At 41.2% G+C, this 17,984-nt stretch overlaps 1 protein-coding gene across 6 annotated transcripts in view; it reads right to left on the reverse strand.

Moving 5' to 3' along the window:
• Positions 1-17,984, reverse strand: part of TIAM1 (TIAM Rac1 associated GEF 1) — a 391,451-nt gene that overhangs the window by 11,323 nt on the left and 362,144 nt on the right. For all 6 annotated transcript variants that reach the window (XM_036850153.1, XM_036850151.1, XM_036850154.1 and 3 more), the window contains 5 exons: positions 14,621-14,729; positions 10,936-11,115; positions 10,721-10,839; positions 4,164-4,272; positions 393-451 (listed from right to left, as the gene is read on the reverse strand). In XM_036850153.1, the coding sequence (XP_036706048.1) occupies positions 393-451; positions 4,164-4,272; positions 10,721-10,839; positions 10,936-11,115; positions 14,621-14,729 (576 nt within the window). The remainder of the gene's footprint in view (positions 1-392; positions 452-4,163; positions 4,273-10,720; positions 10,840-10,935; positions 11,116-14,620; positions 14,730-17,984) is intronic.

Genomic DNA, 17,984 nt, shown 5'->3' on the forward strand with positions numbered 1-17,984 from the left:
ACTTTTATTCACCCAGCAGCAAGCCAGAGGCCATGTGACAAATCTGCTGAGGGTGTGCAAATAAGCAGGCAAAAGAGAGACAAAGGAAGAAAGAGAAAAGGGATCCTAAAACAAGCACAGAGGGGCAGGAGGAACAGGGAATGGATAAAAATAGTATTAGGAAGGTAGGTTCTGGCCATGGTAGGCCCAATAGCTATTTACTTTCATGCTCTAAACGTGAGTCTGCCTGCAGGAAGGCAGGATGGGCAATTTCCTTAAGTCCTCAGCAACACTTAAAAAAAATCATAAAACACTCATGCCTGACAAAGGTGCAGAATTACAATTACGCAGATGCAACTGAGAAACAGTAAGGGAGATACTTTGAAACTATGGGGTGAAATAAGAAGTCTTACAAGTTTCCTCTTCTGTTTGGAACCATCTTTATACACAAGGACCACAGCAGTTTTGAAGACTGGAAAAACATAAAATGAAGGCAGTTATGGCACATAAGGGGTTGGGTTTTCCCCTTCACTGCAATAACTCGTGGTAACAAACACTACCGTTATGAAGAGGACAGACAGTTCCCATGAATCAGCCCCCATTCCACCCTCCACTCACTCAGCACATCTGAGAGACGCAAAAACCTGTTAAGACAAAATTTTCCAGGTCCCAGATAAACAGAGAAAGCCTAAAGAGATGGAAATAAACCCTCCTGCCCCACTGGAAACTTCTGGGTAAAATATATTTTCACTATGGTATCAATTCAAGCTTAAAACTTCAGCTTATACACATTTAACAAAAATGTACTAGTTCAGCAGCTGAAGGAACAATACAAACATCAATAATAATAACGTTTAAGGTAATTTATATTTATGCAAATTAAGCTAATACTACACACACGCAGAGTGTTCCTAATTCAGGAAATGTAATTCATCTTTTTTGACCTCAATAAATAAAAATGAGTTTATGAAGTAGAATGCAATTCTACTTTTTTCCAAACAGGATGAATCACAATAAACTATTTAGAAGCAGGGAGTATGTAGTCTTATTCTTATATTCTTTGGGGGTGGGGGAAGATACAATGGAGTTATGCATAATCTTCCATAGAATTCCTTAAACAATGCCAAGCACGTTCAGCACTCAGCGATTCTGACTCCCCCTGGAGAGGAAAGAAGAATTGGTGTCCAGAACGACAAGAAGGGTGACCCCAGCCCATCCTTGGCTCCCTGTATCAGGGTCTCCATCTCCCTTCACCCTCTGACCCCCAGGCAGAGCAGGGACCCCGTTAGTCACATGGCAGCTGGAGGGGGCACACCTGGTGTACCAGACACACAATTACAGGGAATTCTCAGGGACAGGACCCCCTCCCCCCCCAGGCTCCCAGGCCCTCTGCAGACTAACCCAACGTGTCTGGTTCATTCTTTATCCTACTTAGTTAGGATGGCTCAGGCTCCCTTTGTGTAAGACTGCAGGAAAAGAAGCTTTCGGGTACAAAGAAGCGGACCCCAGCCACTGGGTCTGAGCTGTCACAGCACCTGACTTCGTAAAAATCCCAGAGGACAGACTGAGAGGTTCCCACTGACCCCAGGAGGCCACACCACCCGAGGCGGCCCTCTGTCCTTACCATGAAGCCTTCAGAAATCAGTGTCCAGGACAGCAGGTCCCTTTAAAATGGAGGGAGCTCCACTGCAGGAGAGGGGGAGGTTGCCAGTGAACTTGGTCTCAGAAGACCCAGCACCTCACTGGGACCAGAGCTCAATAAGGTTGTTGCCGTGACTCTAAGAAGGCGACTGGTCTGCCTCGGTTTACCTGGACCATCTAGGGTCACAGCGGTAGGGCCAGAGTGGCCCTCAGTCTGGGCTACGAGTATTTCCGCCTTGATCCCTCCCTGAGCCGCAGCCGACGGTCACTCAGTTGACTCCAAGTGCTGCCCATCCCTTCAGACACGGCCTTGATGTCCAAACCTCCTGGCTGCCCTGACCAGCCTAAAACATTCTCTCGATATCCCCAAAGGTGAACATCTAACACCCTTTAAGGCCGAAACCTAAACAAACTATTTCTTTTCTTCTTTTAAAGGTGGTGATCGTCAGCCCTGAGTACAAACTAGCCGTCCTGGGAGTAAAACATCAAGGTGCTGGGTGGGCAGCCGGTCAACTTTGTTTTCGGAAGAAAGCAGCACTATTTCCTGAGATCAGAGCAACGGAAACAAGACAACCACATTTTAACCCCAAAGCTGCCTGTTCAATGGTAATTAAGTTACTTCCCTCACAGCGACTCTTCCTTGTTTCAAAACACATTTCTAAGGCTCTGTTAGTTCTGCTTGCTACTTAAAAATCACACCGAAACTGCCACACATGTCACCTTTTAAGGACTGGGAATCCATAAATAACCTCATTACGATGACGACAGCCTGCCTGGAGCCACACACACACATTGCCCCCCAAACCTCAAAACTGGCATTTTCCTGAACCCTTTCTATCACAGGTTGGCAAACTAGGGCCCGCCTGTTTCCGCACAACCCGCCAATACTAGTGCCCATTTGGTTACATACTGTCTACGGCTGCGTCTGGTTACTTACGGCCTCTTGGTCTGTGAAGCCTAAAATATTTACTATGTGGCCTTTTATAGAATACGTTTGCCAACCTCCTACTTTGTCCCAGTCAAAGGATTTTCTTTTTCTAAATCTGTTTATTTCTAACTATAGGAAATATGTAAAATTCAGGAGACAGGCATGAAAAATCCCCATGTTGAACTCTGGAATGGTTCATCAATAGCCCAGCATCAGAAAGAGGGAGAGAGATGGTTTGGATTATTTCCTTCAGAATCCTACATCCCATAAATGACCTACTCAGAAGCATCAGAAAGCTCCCAGACCTCTCCAAGAAGAAATTGCCGTATATGAAATGCAACTGTTAATGATGGGAAAAACAAAACAAAGCAAAACAAATAGTATCCCTCCCCCTGCCAAAAATACCCACTACTATCTAAAACCACCAGCATGTCAAAATACCCCTCTGTATATCATATTTAGTCACGTTTTTCCTTCACATTTATATGCTCCTTTATTATTTTTAATGAAATGGCATCAACAGCTACAGTGGCTCTTTGGAATCTTTAGGAATATCACTAAGGTTTTCAAGGAAAGCTGAGTCATCTAATTAGGAAGTCCAATAAATCTTTGTATTAAATACTCTGATTTTAATATCACTAGGATGTTCCATTTGGGAATGCACTGTTCACATCGTAAAAGAAAACAAGAGTTCAGTTAAAGAAGCAGTAAGCAGCAATACCCTCCCTCTTCTGCCCCCAGAAAGATAAGGTAAGGAAGGAGAACGGAAATACTAGACTTCCTTTATACTATGTTCCTGCCCATGAATCTTCTAGTGGGAGGCTAGGAAAAGACACAACCTAAAACAAAAGCATGAACACTGATCACTGATCATGATTGATCGTTTTATACCCAGGAATAACACTGCACGCCGTACAAGCATTTACACACAACAATGAGACATATTTCCTGGATATGTACAGTGCCCAGTGGACTAACCCATAGTTTTTCTCACTCAAAAAGCATTTTACAATACAACCACATGAGGTTTCTAATTGCAGCAACTGCATCCATCTGAACTGGCTTATTGGAAAATTAATCATTCACAAACATCACTACTTTCGCTGGTATTAGCCACGATGTGATTGAGAAGCACCTCGTAACTGATCAAGGCACCCAGTGATGCCACAACAGGTGAGGTGAGAATCATGCCCTGACTCCTGGCATCACACAGAGCCACACAGAGTTGGGAAGAGAATAAAAGGACTGGGGAGCTCAGAAACAGAGACAGATTTGTCTTGATTTTTCACTTGATTTTTCCTTGGTTTATTATTAACTCATTATTTTGAAAAGATATTCAGAGCAGCAGCTTAAAAAAAAATATTTTCCTGCCCATATGTCTATACCTGGGGGAGACCTGAACAGTCATTCCCTCCCTCTTGGCCACATTCGTCATACTTAGCTGGAAGGTTTAATTTAGTATCTGTGACACGTTGGTGGCCATAGCAGGAAGACAATGCAGATAACTGTAATTAACTATATTTTAATAAATTGTGTCTTGGAAAAGAAATGTTAACTTACTGCGAAAAATAAGTCAGCCTCCCTCTTCCCCTCCAAACCTTCTCGTGACACATACCAAAAGCTGCCAATTCGGGCTCCTTTTTCCACTTTCCCAGCGAGGCCGGCGGGTTTGGCCAGATCACAGTGGTATGCAAAAGCAGGTCCCCCATGCTCAGATCTGCAACCTGCAATCCAGGGCAAAACTTACTGGGCGATGTTAAAAACACTCAGATATTCATGACATTTTAAAATTCGACAGGCTGGGGTCAATTCAACTTCAAGAAAATAATGTCTCTAAATAATGTCTCTCACTTGGTCAACTTTTTTTCCCTTATCCTGTTTGCCTATCAGAATTTCAAGAATAAGGTGGCCAAAAGGTACAAATCGGGCCTCTGGAATTCATACACAGTAAACCTGTCAAAATTGATGAACAAAATTGGAGAGGGTTTGTGTTCAAATGGAGAGTTATCTAAGGAGAACAAATGGCTGTCAACAACAAATTTCCAGCCCAGGAAACTGCAGACGTTGCCACCTGTGAGTTTAAATCCCTTTGGAGCCAGGGTCTTCTGGGAAGCAGTGGAATCAATTATTTCTTCTTCTTCCGACTCATTTTAAGGAAGATTTCATTTCACTTTAGAGGAGGGAAAAGAAGCCAGCTGAGGAGTTGGGAGATTGTTCTTTAAGCTTGTGCAAATGTGAGCTCTGGGATCTGTAGAAACCATGAGGTCTAGTGTTGCGTCCTCGAAGGTCAAATGCTAAACCATCTCAGATGGACAGGTTCCTCTTCTTCTTGTAGAGACATGATGATCCTGAGATTCCACTGGTGTCTACACCTCACAATAGTCATGTGTGCCTTTTTCACTGGAGTCCTTGGCCCACTTCCAAGTCTATCAAAATCCCATCCTCCCACCCACTCAGCATCCTAATCACAGGCGAAAGGATCATCTGGTCTCTCAATGTGCTCCCTGTGCAAACATGTCAGACCACAAGGCTTTGCAGAAATCAGAGTCTCCGGTCCATCCCACTGGGAAACACCGTAAATTGTTAGGAGGGTCTCCCTCTAGTACGCCTCCCTGAAGCACCCGCCCACCAGCCTCTCACTTCTGCTCTGCGTCCACAGAAACCAAGCCCGAGTCCTTCTTTCTCAAAGCAGCAATTTGAATATTTGAAAACTTGATGTTGAGCTTCAAGGACAAATGGCTCTGGGTTTTTTTTTTTTTTGCTGCTTTTGATCTGACTGGGTTTCTAGATACAACAGCTGCCGAGCAGCCCTCCACGGAGCATGGTGCCATTTGACACTGCCCTTCTCAAGCCACCAGGCCAGGCTACAGTGCTGGAGATGGGGCTCCAGCAGTACAGAATACAGTGGTATTGCTGCCACTATAATGATTGGGATCATTATAATAGTTAATAATTACTCTAATTATTATTGAGCAATATTATTAGTAGTACCATCAGTGGTTAAAAACATTAAGCAACTGTATTACTTTGTACGTATTAAGTAACTAGTCAACCAAACACCCAGGCGAGTATCCACTAAGGGAACTATATTGTCTCCACTACCCATGCCCCACACACCACAGCGGAGTGGTTATATACATAAGTCAAATTCCTTGGTACCATTCTGGTCCACAGCCTTAGAGGGAATGTCTTTAAAAGTGATTAAATGCCATATGATCCACCAATCCCACTCCTGGGCATATATCCAGACAAAACTATAATTCAAAAAGATACATGCAACCCTATGTTCACTGCAGTGTTATTTACTGATGTAATAGCCAGGACATAGAAACAACCTAAATGTCCATCAACAGATGAATGGATAAAGAAGATGTGGTACATATATACAATGGAATACTACTCAGCCATAAAAAAGAACAAAACAATGTCATTTGCAGTAGCATGGATGGAACTAGAGATTATCATACTAACTAAAATAAGTCAGAAAGAGAAAGACAAATACCATATGATACCACCTATATGTGGAATCTAAAATATGACACAAATTAACTTATCTATGAAACAGAAACAGACTCACAGACATAGAGAACAGACTTTTGGTCACCAAGAGGAGTGGGGGAATGCAGTGGGAGTTTGGGGTTAGCAGATACAAACTAGGATATATAGGATGGATAAACAGCAAGGTCCTACTGTATAGCACAGGGAACTATATCCAATATCCTGTGATAAACCATAATGGAAAAGGATATTAAAAAAGAATGTATGTATATAACTGATTCCCTTTGCTGTGTAGCAGAAATTAACACAACATTGTAAATCGACTATACTTCAATTTAAAAAAAGTGATTAAAGATCACTGGGGTAGATCATTGCCTAAACTCTACTTCCTCCCTCTATGTATCTGCACCTTCCACCATGTGATTTTCTAGTACTTCCCACTAGACTAGGCTAAGCCCCAAAGTCTTCGGGCTTGGCCATATGAGTTGGGCCGTGCACTTGGTATCAAAAGTTTCCACCAGCCCTCATAAGCTTCCGCCTTCCAGCCATGGAAAGGACATACTCAAGACAATCACTGCTGCTTCAGCCTGGATGCCAGAACGAAGAGACATGGCACACTCTGAGACCTAAGCTCTGAAGCTCAGCAAGACAAGCCAAAGCCCAGCTGACCCAAACCCTGTGAGTGAAATACAAGTATTTGCTGTCGTGAACACTAAGATTTTTAGTTCTTTGTTACCTGGTGAAAACAGGCTGATACAGTCCCAATGCACATGGTTCCTCTCTCTTGACAAGTTTCCACGCTGTAAATGTAATAAGGGGGTCAGAGCTGCTCCCTCTGGCCAACAGCCTCTCCCCTCGCCTTCCACTGGTCCCCTTCCGAACATCCTATCAAAACTCTGAGACTGAGTTCCGCTACAAGGCCTCTACCCCAGCGAGGACTGGGATGCCTTGCTGAGTCAGGTTTTCCGAGCCCTTCTTTTAAGGGGAAAATGCCCTCCTTGGCCTTTTCTTCCTCTGACCTAAGCAAAAGGGATGCTTGCTCTGTGTGGTCCAGCCCAACTCCCTAGAGTTTAACATGGGGTAGGGACTGAAGGTCCAGCTTCATCATAAACTGTTTCTTTGTCCTCTGTGGGTATCTGTCTTCAGGGACCTCCTGGGGACAGTTGGCTGGTGATGGCATCAGGTACTCTGTGTCCCTGGAATGTTACCGTTTCAGTATCGACCTACCATTCCCAGGAGATACTGATAAATATTCCCATTCCTGTTTACCAACTGTTCACAGTACCAGTCTAGATTTCTTTCTGGATATTGCCATTAAAAGGTTACTCAATGATCAGGAATCACCTTTGTGAAAATCAGGCCATAACTTGTAAATGTCTGCCTCTACAGGCTGTTTCCATGGCTGTTCCAATATACTGCTTGCTGTAAGTACTGTTGCAGAATTATAACTGATATTGGCACAGAGCATCCTATTTCCCCAGGACCATTCTCCCTGTGGTTTTATTTTTGTGGAATCAAGACCACTCTATCCTTTCCAGTTAGAAGACCATTCTCTTCTATCGAGAAAAAAAGAGATCAAGTAGATTTGAGTCATTTTCTTTGAGTAATCAATTTGTCTTTAGCTACGATACCTTTGGCCCCTTTTAGGGGCCTATTTCTTTCTTATTCTTCCTATAGTGCTAAGACATAATCTTTCAGTGCTCTCTTTGGCATCTTCTCCAAGCCTTCATTTTTCTGGTCTTCAGACATCCTAATACTGATATAGGACTTTCCTACCCTGTAATACTGGTATATGGTCAAATGTCCCTCTTTCCATCTTTTGCACAATTTTCTTTTTCCTAACAAAATCTCTGCTCACAAGAGACTGCTGTGTATAGCACTGTATCTCTTTGTTCCTCGCTGGAAAGATTTCTTACTTGGTTGACAGAATTTTATTTTAGAGGACAGGCAGTCTCACCAAAGCCATATCCCTTTTTATAGTCTCTGACTTTTGAATCATATTCATCTTTTTTTCTCAAGTCTTTGCAATCTGCTATCCATATCACCTTCTAGTCTTTAGCATAACGGTCCTTTGCTCTCATTAAAATTCAGAAATCAATTCAGAATATAATGAAAAATATAATGAAATACACTGAAGTTGTTCATTTCCATGACCCAATAAAATTCACTCCTGTCAAAATGAAATAAACTAAAACACAGGATGGAAGAAGCCTTATGATCTAAAACGTTTGCAGTATTATTCATAGCCATCAATAAATGAAGCCAAGAGAACTGCCTGACAATAGGAATTAAGTAAATCATTGTTCAATCACACAATAAAATATTCTACAATAATTTCAAGGATTCTTTTGAATCATTTAAAATAACATGAAAATTAAATAATTCTTTGTTCAATATAAAAAAATTTAAGGTACAAAATAACTTCCAAAATATTCAAGAATATATAAGGAACTATATTTAATATTCAAGTATATAATATACATAATTTTTTTTAAATTAAAATAAACACCAAAACATCAAGAGGTTTTGCGTTTTGAGATCATAGATAATTTTTCTCCTTGCCTTTCTCTGAGGTTTGCCCTTTTCTTTAATAAACATAGTACGTTTTTCTTACTGTAATAGTTTTACAAGAAAATGGGAACTAAATCAAGAGTAGCAGTGTCCATCCTTTCTACACTCTGAAAGATTAAATTATCTGCCCAGTAGACTGAGAACATTCTCATGCTCTGCTTAAAATATCATGTAGAAAAAATAAATTGTATTTCAGTGGAAAACTATGCACATCCTCCTGGGCTATCAGAGTCCAACCCTGTATCTATGTGCCTTTGAACTCCTTTGCCACTCTTTGTAAGGTGTAGGTAGCAGATAAATGTATAAATTCTCTCCAGTCTGGTAGAGACTTCCTCATGCTGTAGAGAAACCAATTTGTCTCCATTCACAAATCATCCTGACATTTCTTCACTTCCTACATATACCTGTGCTATTTTGACTGTCTGGTTCCCTCACATCATCTGAGTAAAATAAATTCCTTCATATGTGTTCACTTGTACATCTCTACGAGATATCATGAATTTACCTTTTTCTGAAAAATGTTTTAATAGTCCAAAACCTTGTTTTGTTTCACTGAGGACATAAACGTGAACCTAGATAATAACCCTTTATACCTCTGAAGATAAGGCTGTTTTCACGTCTAGACTAAACAACCAAGCCTTACCCCCATTCTCTCTCCCCCCACGGCCCCACTGCCTTTCCCCCTCTTTCCAATCACAGCAAGAGAGTTTTTCTTCATAGTTCCCTCCCAGCTTGTCTCCTTTTTGAGGCAGAAAGCAAAACGAGGACAATATTCCAATCAAATCATGAGGTACAGAGGCATTGATGAATATCATTACATATCATATCTGTAATGATATACTGATTCATTTTAGTATTATCAGCATTTTTATTCACGTAAGCTCTTCTCAATAACTCAGGCACAACTTAGAGTTCATGTTACGTTTTTCTCAAGTATATCTGTTCCTGTGACTATTTCTTCTAAGTAGATTTTCAGGCAGACTTAAAAAAAAAGATTCATAGTCATTTGAAACTTTCATTCACTCAACAAGTATTTATTGAGTACCTACTACATGCCAGTTATTATTCTAATCTCTGGGGATATAGCCTCCACCTTCATTGGTGTTTAGAGAAATAGCCCAAGTTATGGTCATGGAAATTCACTCTCACACTTAACACAGAACAAAACCAGAGGTCCCGAGGGTGAAGGGGTGGAATCAGGACATGTTTCCTATATTAAGAAATAATTCAGCTGAGAAAGAAAATTCACAGTGTAGCCTTGCGTAAAGGATAAAAGTTCCACCAACATGGGAATGTAAACTGGTGCAGCCACTATGGAAAACAGTATGGAGGTTCCTTAAAAAACTAAAAATAGAACTACCATATGATCCAGCAGTCCCACTCTTGGGCATATATCTGGAGAACTCTAAGTCGAAAAGATACATGCACCCCAATGTTCACTGCAGCACTATTTACAATAGCCAAGACATGGAAGTGACCTAAATATCCATTGACAGATGAATGGATAAAGAAGATGTGGTATATATACACAATGGAATTTTACTTAGCCATAAAAAAAGAATGAAATAATGCTATTTGCAGCAACATGGATGGACCTAGAGGTTATCACACTAAGTGAAGTAAGTCAGACAGAGAAAGACAAATATCATATGGTATCACTTATTTATGGAATCTAAAAAATGATACAAATGAACTGATTTACAGAACAGAAACAAACTCAGAGACATAGAAAACAAACTTATGGTTACCAGAGGGAAAGTAGGGGGGAAGAGAGATAAATTAGGAGTTTGGGATTAGCAGATACAAACTACTCATATTTAAAATAGATAAACGACAAGGTCTTCCTGTATAGCACAGGGAACTATATTCAATGTCCTGTAATAAACCACAATGGAAAAGAATCTGAAAAAGAAGCTGAATTACTTTGCTGTACACCAGAAACTAACACAACACTGTAAATCAATTATACTTTAATTTTAAAAAAGGTTTCACCAACAAAAACATTATCCTTGTGACTATTTTACTTACAAATAGCACCTTAAAAAGAAACAAACCAACCCAGCTCTGTGGATAGGTGTGCTGGGAAGAAGTGGGGGTCCTTACCTCTTTTTTCTCACCAGTCTGTTCAGCAATCAGCTGGTCAAACACAGCCCCAAATTCTTCATGGATTTTCTGCATTTCATTGATATGACTTGCAACCTTATTCATAGTCTTGATGGCCACTAGAAGAAAAGAGGTCATGAAATAAATGAAAAGGCTGCTTAAAGATGCTCATGGAGACACGAGCAAGGAGCAGATCTCAGGGGCCCATGACTCACAATCCAGGTGGTAGTGTTCCTCGCTCTCCGCGTCCGTCAGAGCGAAAAGCTCCTTCAGCAGAAGCGGGTACTTGAGGATCCTCTGGATGGGCTTGATGAGGTAAGACTCCAGAGTGGACGAGTGCTGCTGCTTCGGGTTCTGGGCATCCAGGAACGCCTTGAAAGCCGCGTCCATCTTGGCTGGAAGAGTTTAAATACAGGTTTTTGGGCAGAGTGTCCAAATGACTCCCTTCTCACAATTTCACTCACTAATTCCCAGATGCCTTTTTACAGGATTGAGAGTACCGTGAGTTGTCAGAGGGGGGAAAGAGGGCTCAGAGGGACAACTGCAAGGGCCTGTCCATCAGATTTATTTGTTTATTTGAGGGGCGGCCCAGTGAGTTAAGGGATAGCAGAGTTTGTAAATCTTACACACATAGATTTTCAGGGGCTGCTGTTTATCTTCCTTGCATTAAGAATGTCTTCTTATTCTGACACTTTGCCATCTGAGGCCTTACGGACCCTGGGGAAACTGCCCATCAGAGCTGGCCAATTCCTAGATAGTAAAGGACCCACCTGGAAGCATGCCTTTCACATGCAAGCCAACCAATCCAGAGCCACCTGCCTCCTTCCCTCTTCTATTAGGCTTTTATACTCTAGGCCACTATTTCCCCTGCCCTGATCACCCCAGAGCCAGGTACCAGACAACTCAGGACAGCCCCTCCACCCCAGAGCCTGTTGAGATTATTCAAATTACCCAATCCTAAACCTGTTTACCCTGCCTCACCCATTCCTTCCTGCAGAAACCACAATAAAGGGTCTTGCCCATGTCTTCCCCCTCACTCATTCTGTCTCCTGGTGGGCTCTGGTGCTTCCCCTCATGGCCCTGCATGGCATAACACTCCCCCTTCTCTTGGGAACCATGAGTAACAAACTACCTTTCTGATGGCAACTGTCTCCTGATCTGTTGGCCTCACCATATCTGAATAATATGAAAGCCTACGTTTTAAAACACTCCTTATGCCAGTTTTTCTAATGTTTCAAACATTTCCTTGCTGGTAGAACCTCTTTTGAGAAAAGGCAGGAAAATAAAAAGCAGCAGCAGCGCCTTGCAGCTCTGGTAAGTGGAGCAAAGCTGATCCCCTGCAGTGAACGCCTTTTAAGATCTGTTCTATGTTAATTCAGTGCTACCAGCTATTAGGATTTATTTCAGAGGGAAACATACATTTGACCTAAGGTAACTCAGGCAGCACTTTCCTCACCAGCTGGGCTTTTATCTGTGTCCCAGCTGGGCTGAAAAGCAGTCCTGGGGAGTTGTGGGTCCCCAGACAATTACAAAAGGTACCTGCCAGTGGATAATTAGGAAGACACGACTTATGCCTTCCAGGTGCAAAGAAATGGCGGAGAGACAGGCTGAAGTGAGGGCAAAGAATGGGAAGAAGAAAGGACAATATATCAAAGTGACTAACTGTAGGCATATATTTCTTAAGCTTCTGATAAAAATATATTTCCATCTCCAGTGATTAGGAATGTGAGCTAAGAACAGAAGATGTTGTAAAAGGACACCATGAAACTGTAAAATGATTCTTCTCACTATCTTTATTCAATTAAGATAAACAGCAATCATGTGGGGAAGGCCTTGTAAAGACTACAATCTTTTCATTTTGTTTAAGCCCCATTAAGAGGAATCAGACTCCATGGGTCCAGCCACCAAATCCTTGAAGAGAAAGAAGACTGGGAATGAGATGGCTGAGGAGGAGCCCATGGCCTCGGAAGTGAGCCCAGGCCCAGAGCTGATGCACAAGGAGGCTGCAGCTTCCGTGGACATCCCGAGTCTTGGTCCATGTCCACAAGGGGCCTAGGAATTCCCCCTGAAGTCCTCATGTCCAAAAACACAGCCATGTGCATTTAACCCATCAAGTGTATTTCACATCAGGGCAAAAGAGGGCACGGTTCTCAGCTCTCTGAGCGGTAAGGAGCGTCACTCCCATGCAACCTAGATGGGAGTCTGTCAACAATCATAGGCTTTTTGTCCTCAAAGAGTTCTCTTCATCCTCTTGGCACATTTGGCCATTAGAAAAATGTAAGTCACACCTAATGTTTTAAGGGATGGTTTTGAAGGATTTTCTAATATTTTTCAGGTGCAAAAAATAATGGTTTTGAATTTTAAAAATCTATAGGGGCAGAATTTAATCTAATCAAATGATTAAAAAGAACACAATTGCTTTAAGAACTCTGATGAGTATATAATTTTACCCTAGAGCAAAGTACTCTAAAACTGTTATGTTAAAAACTCTCATAACATAGCATTCAGTTAAAGTTTAAAAGGATGCACACACACAGAACTATATGACCAATTCAGCATATGTAAAACCACAGACTAGGCCATACAGCGGGACAATTTCCTTGTCCTACAGCAGGACAAGGAAATTCCCAGGTTCCCTTTAAATTTTTTGTGCTGAAGTAGAACTCTTTTGCCTAGACTATGACTATCATTAAGTATGTCATTATCTGGGGCAGGATCTTTTGTTGTCCAGAGACCTGTGTTGTATTAATGTTTATTATGATATGTTTTGAATTAAATCAAGCTAGTTCTCTTTGGCAACAAATGTAAATATAAGTAAATTACTTACAAATTCAGCAGCTGTTTACATGGCAGCCACAGTAAAGTGTTAAAGAAGAGCAGGCTGATTTCCAGAGATTCTTTGAAATCGAACTTTCTATTGGTTCTACTGTTTACCAAGGACATGTTTCTCTAATCCTTTAACCTATCAACAGTCACATGCAGAACTATGGAAGCGAAACAACTTTCTGGAGACTCTCAGAACACCCCATCGTCTTCCTAGAACACTTAGGAACAGCAGCTTGCCAATCTAAAAATTCTCTTCTTTTCGATGCAAAATACAATTACAGCTGGAGTGATTTTTGTAAATAATTGAAACAATTTTAGTAGTGATGGTGGTGACCATTATCACACACCTGAGAACAAAAATAGGTGAGGGAAAAATGAAATGCCACAGAAAGGTGTATGAAGTGTGGTAGGTTATAACAAAATTAATGAAAAATAGAAATAAAGCAGGGGAATTCTAAACTCCCTACGTTTCTGCATAATTGCAAAATGACTCATCAATTCTGGCCCCAAAGAACTGAGTCAAAACGTTCATGGTAAGAAAATTGACAAAACTGTTAATTCAAGTTATATTGCATTTCATTTCTCAGTACAGTTGGCCCCGCGTATCTACAGGTTCTATCCACAGGTTCTGCATTGTGAATTCAACTCACCATGGGTAGGATATATCTGGAAACAAAAATTCCAGAAAGTTCCAAAAAGCAAAACTTGAATTCGCTGCACACGGACAGCTATTTACATGGCACTTGTATTTTATTAGGTATTATAAGTAATCTAGAGATGATTTAAAGTATATGGGAGGATGTGCATAGGTTATACGCACATGCTACGCATTTTATATAACGGACTTGAGCATCCTCGAATTTTGGTATCCATGGCGGGGGGTAGGGTCCTGGAACCAATCCCCCACAGATACCGAGGAACAACTGTACCCTTATTTGTGGCCTGTTGGAATATCCATCTGGCACAACAATGACTCTTAGATTTCTGTCCAGAAGCCCCCAACCACAGTTGGCCACACAGATGTGAACTGACAATGAACAGGCCCACCTGCTACCCAGTCCTCGCAGGACTTACCTTTCACCAGGACCTTGGGGACCTTCGTGTGGCTGGCACAGAAGGCACTGTAGAGCTTGAAGCGGTCAGCATAATACAGAAAGGATCCCCCCAGAGAGAACAGCACTTTCTGGATTTAACGAGAAACAATGCAGTTAGCTTACGGTCCTCCCCACCTGGAAGTATCAGCAGGATACAGCAGGGAGCTCGCATCTGCCTGACTCTCCCAACAAATCAGCATCACTCACACCTGTCACAGCCTGTCTCAGCTCACTGATGGCCTATCGGAAAGTGTGTGGGCTTACATATTTGTGTAATAGATGCTGGATTTGGCTTCCTCGGTAATTACAGTCAAGATGTCACTGGTTTTCCAGGCTTGTGTCTTTCAGTGACCTATCTGGGATGTTTGAATGTTAACGAGAAAGTAGATATGGCATTTTGGAAAAGACAGAAATCTCCTGAATTCTCTCATTAGTTCCTGTGGGGAGGTAGAAGTGACAAACCAAATAAAGGCAGGAAACGCATAAATCTCCCAAAATAGAAAACACATTTCCTTAATCACTAACTCCACCCTCTCCAATGCCATGCTCTCTTCTAGCAGGAATAGATAAGAACATAAGAAACAGACTCAACTACAGGAATTAGTACTGTCTCCCAGGCCATACCCTCTGCCCCAGCAGTATCAAAACTAGGTGGAGGCTTTCCCTATTAGGAATTTAATATGCCTGAGGTGGGATACATTTTATCCTACACATTTTATATAAATATATGTAACAGGCCTCAGAAAAGTATCTTCTATAAGGTTTCACAATGATCTAGTCTAGTTCAGAAAGAGGTATTGCTTATTCAAGTTTAGAATTTAAAACGTACGTTCAAAGCAAAAAAATAAGCTATACATACACATACATCCCCATATCTCCTCCCTCTTGCGTCCCCTCCCACCCTCCCTATCCCACCCCTCTAGGTGGTCACAAAGCACCGAGCTGATCTCTCTGTGCTATGCGGCTGCCTCCCACTAGCTAGCTATTTTACATTTGGTAGTGTGTATATGTCCATGCCACTCTCTCACTTCGTCCCAGCTTACCCTTCCCCCTCCCCGTGTCCTCAAGTCCATTCTCTACGTCTGCGTCTTTATTCCTGTCCTGCCCCTAGGTTCTTCAGAACCACTTTTTTTTTAGACTCCGTATATATGTGTTTTGGATTTGAGTGATAAATTGGGTTCCACAAAGTGCACTTTATTGAATGAACAATGCAGAGAAATCTGATAGACTGTCTATTAAAAAAACAAAAAAGGTTTATTATGAACCACACATAACTGGTAATTAGAGGCCTAAATTCTTTTCCTACATGTTGTACTTTTCCTCCTTTATTTTTCAAGCCCCATCCCTCCCCAAACCTCACCCCCTCGACCGAGCGGGTTTCGGGAGGGGCAGTCTGACTCTGTAGGTATAGTCACCCTTTGAGCCATATTCAACAATCAAATGAGAAAAACTATAGAAGAAAAAGCTCTAATTGTAACGTCTTACTTTAGCCATATCAAGTCATTCATTTGTTTGACTTTATATTTACTAGGCACATACCATACAGCAAACACAGATAGAACATTAAGGTATTCATTTGTTCTTCCAGCCTTAAAAAATGACCTCAGAGCACAAAGTGTGCACAAACATGAGGGGTTTCTACACAAAGACTGCATTTCCCCCGTGTTTCTCTTCTGCAGGACTTCACAGAGCCTCTCATTGGGTGACGGACATTGCAAACTTCCAAGGGGAAATTTTATCAAAACTTATTTGACCTCAGAACCAATTTTTTTTTTCCTAATACTGTCTTAGGCAACACAATTTGAATATTTTAACAAGTTTTTATATTTTTGGCAAATATATAATCAGGATTTAAATGAAGCAGCAATGGCGGAAACCAACAGCAACAGGTTTAAGAGTGAACGTTGACTGTCCAGAAGCCAACTCAGAAGTGCCAAAGAGCAGCCCCAGGGCCAAGAATACTGAACGTGCACCAGTTGTCACGTCTTACAGATGGAATGGAGAGGGTCAGATTAGGCACTAAATTAGTGAAATGAAGGTCGGGGAAGAAAGTTCCACTTAAATGGAAATTACAACAGTGACTGCTTAGAGTGAACTTGCTAAAAGGATCACGCACCAACCCCTCCCTAGAATAACTCCTCATAACACAGTTATGTTCATATCACAGTTCTGATAACTAAACTCTCCTGAAGTGATCAACTGACTCTAAACGCAAAGAACTGGACCCAGAAGAGCAAAAGCCTGCTACATGAATATAATGAATGTTAGATATTTTAGATTAAAACCAAATGTTTTCGGGTCTGTCCGCATTTTTATTATGTTCCACATTAAGCAACTTTCTGATTAACTGACAAACTACTGGCCCTTATCATGGTGTTCTAATATCCTATTACTTAATTTATCAATGAACCAAACTGTACTTCAAATGGATAGTATGACCAACTACCCTGAAGAGAAGAAAAATGAACTAACACAAGCAATTTCTGAACACACAAAAAATGAACTATATGCAGTAGTTAGGGTTAAAGGGATATTATGCCTGCAACTTACTCTTAAATGGTTCAGGGAAAACAATTATATTCTATATACAGAGACACACAGACACAGACACAGACACAGACACACACACACACACACACACACACACACACACACACACATCCATAAAGGAAACAGGTAGGGAGAGAAAGGATAAAGCAAATGCGTTAACATTTGGAAGAAGGCTGGGAGAAGGCTATCTGGGAATTCTTCATACTATCCTTGCAACCTTTCCGTAAGTCTGAAATTATATCCAAATAAAAATAGAGAACTATACATGCATATATGTCCATATGCTTATGTGTATGAATGTGTGTGTGCATTCTAAATGACTCCTGTTGCAGAGAGGGACTGTAAAGAGATGACACAAAAAAATATATCAAAGGGGTAGTCTTCATCTCATCCTACAAACCTGTATACATACTAACATCACACAGCCAGGTTTCTGCAAGTGTTAGAAGAGAGTCAAAGTGTATGGGGGTCCCCACCTATATGGACAACTGAACCCAAGTTCAACACAAGTGCAAAAGCAATTCAGTGGAAAAGGATCGAAGGATAGTCATTTCAAAAAATAGTGCTAGAAACATTAAATATTCATACGCAAAAAAATTGACTTTGATTCACACCAGATCAGAGACCTAAATATAAATCCCCAAATTATGAAACTTTTAGGAGAAACCATAGGAGAAAATCTTTATGACCCTGGTTTAGGCAAAGATTTCATAGATAAGACAGCAAAAGTATGACCCAAAAGAGAAAAAGTTTGAAAACTTGGATTTCATTAAAAAATAAAAACTTCTCAGGGG

Source organism: Balaenoptera musculus, chromosome 4 (genome assembly GCF_009873245.2).
Source record: "Balaenoptera musculus isolate JJ_BM4_2016_0621 chromosome 4, mBalMus1.pri.v3, whole genome shotgun sequence".
Classification (NCBI taxonomy): domain Eukaryota; kingdom Metazoa; phylum Chordata; class Mammalia; order Artiodactyla; family Balaenopteridae; genus Balaenoptera; species Balaenoptera musculus.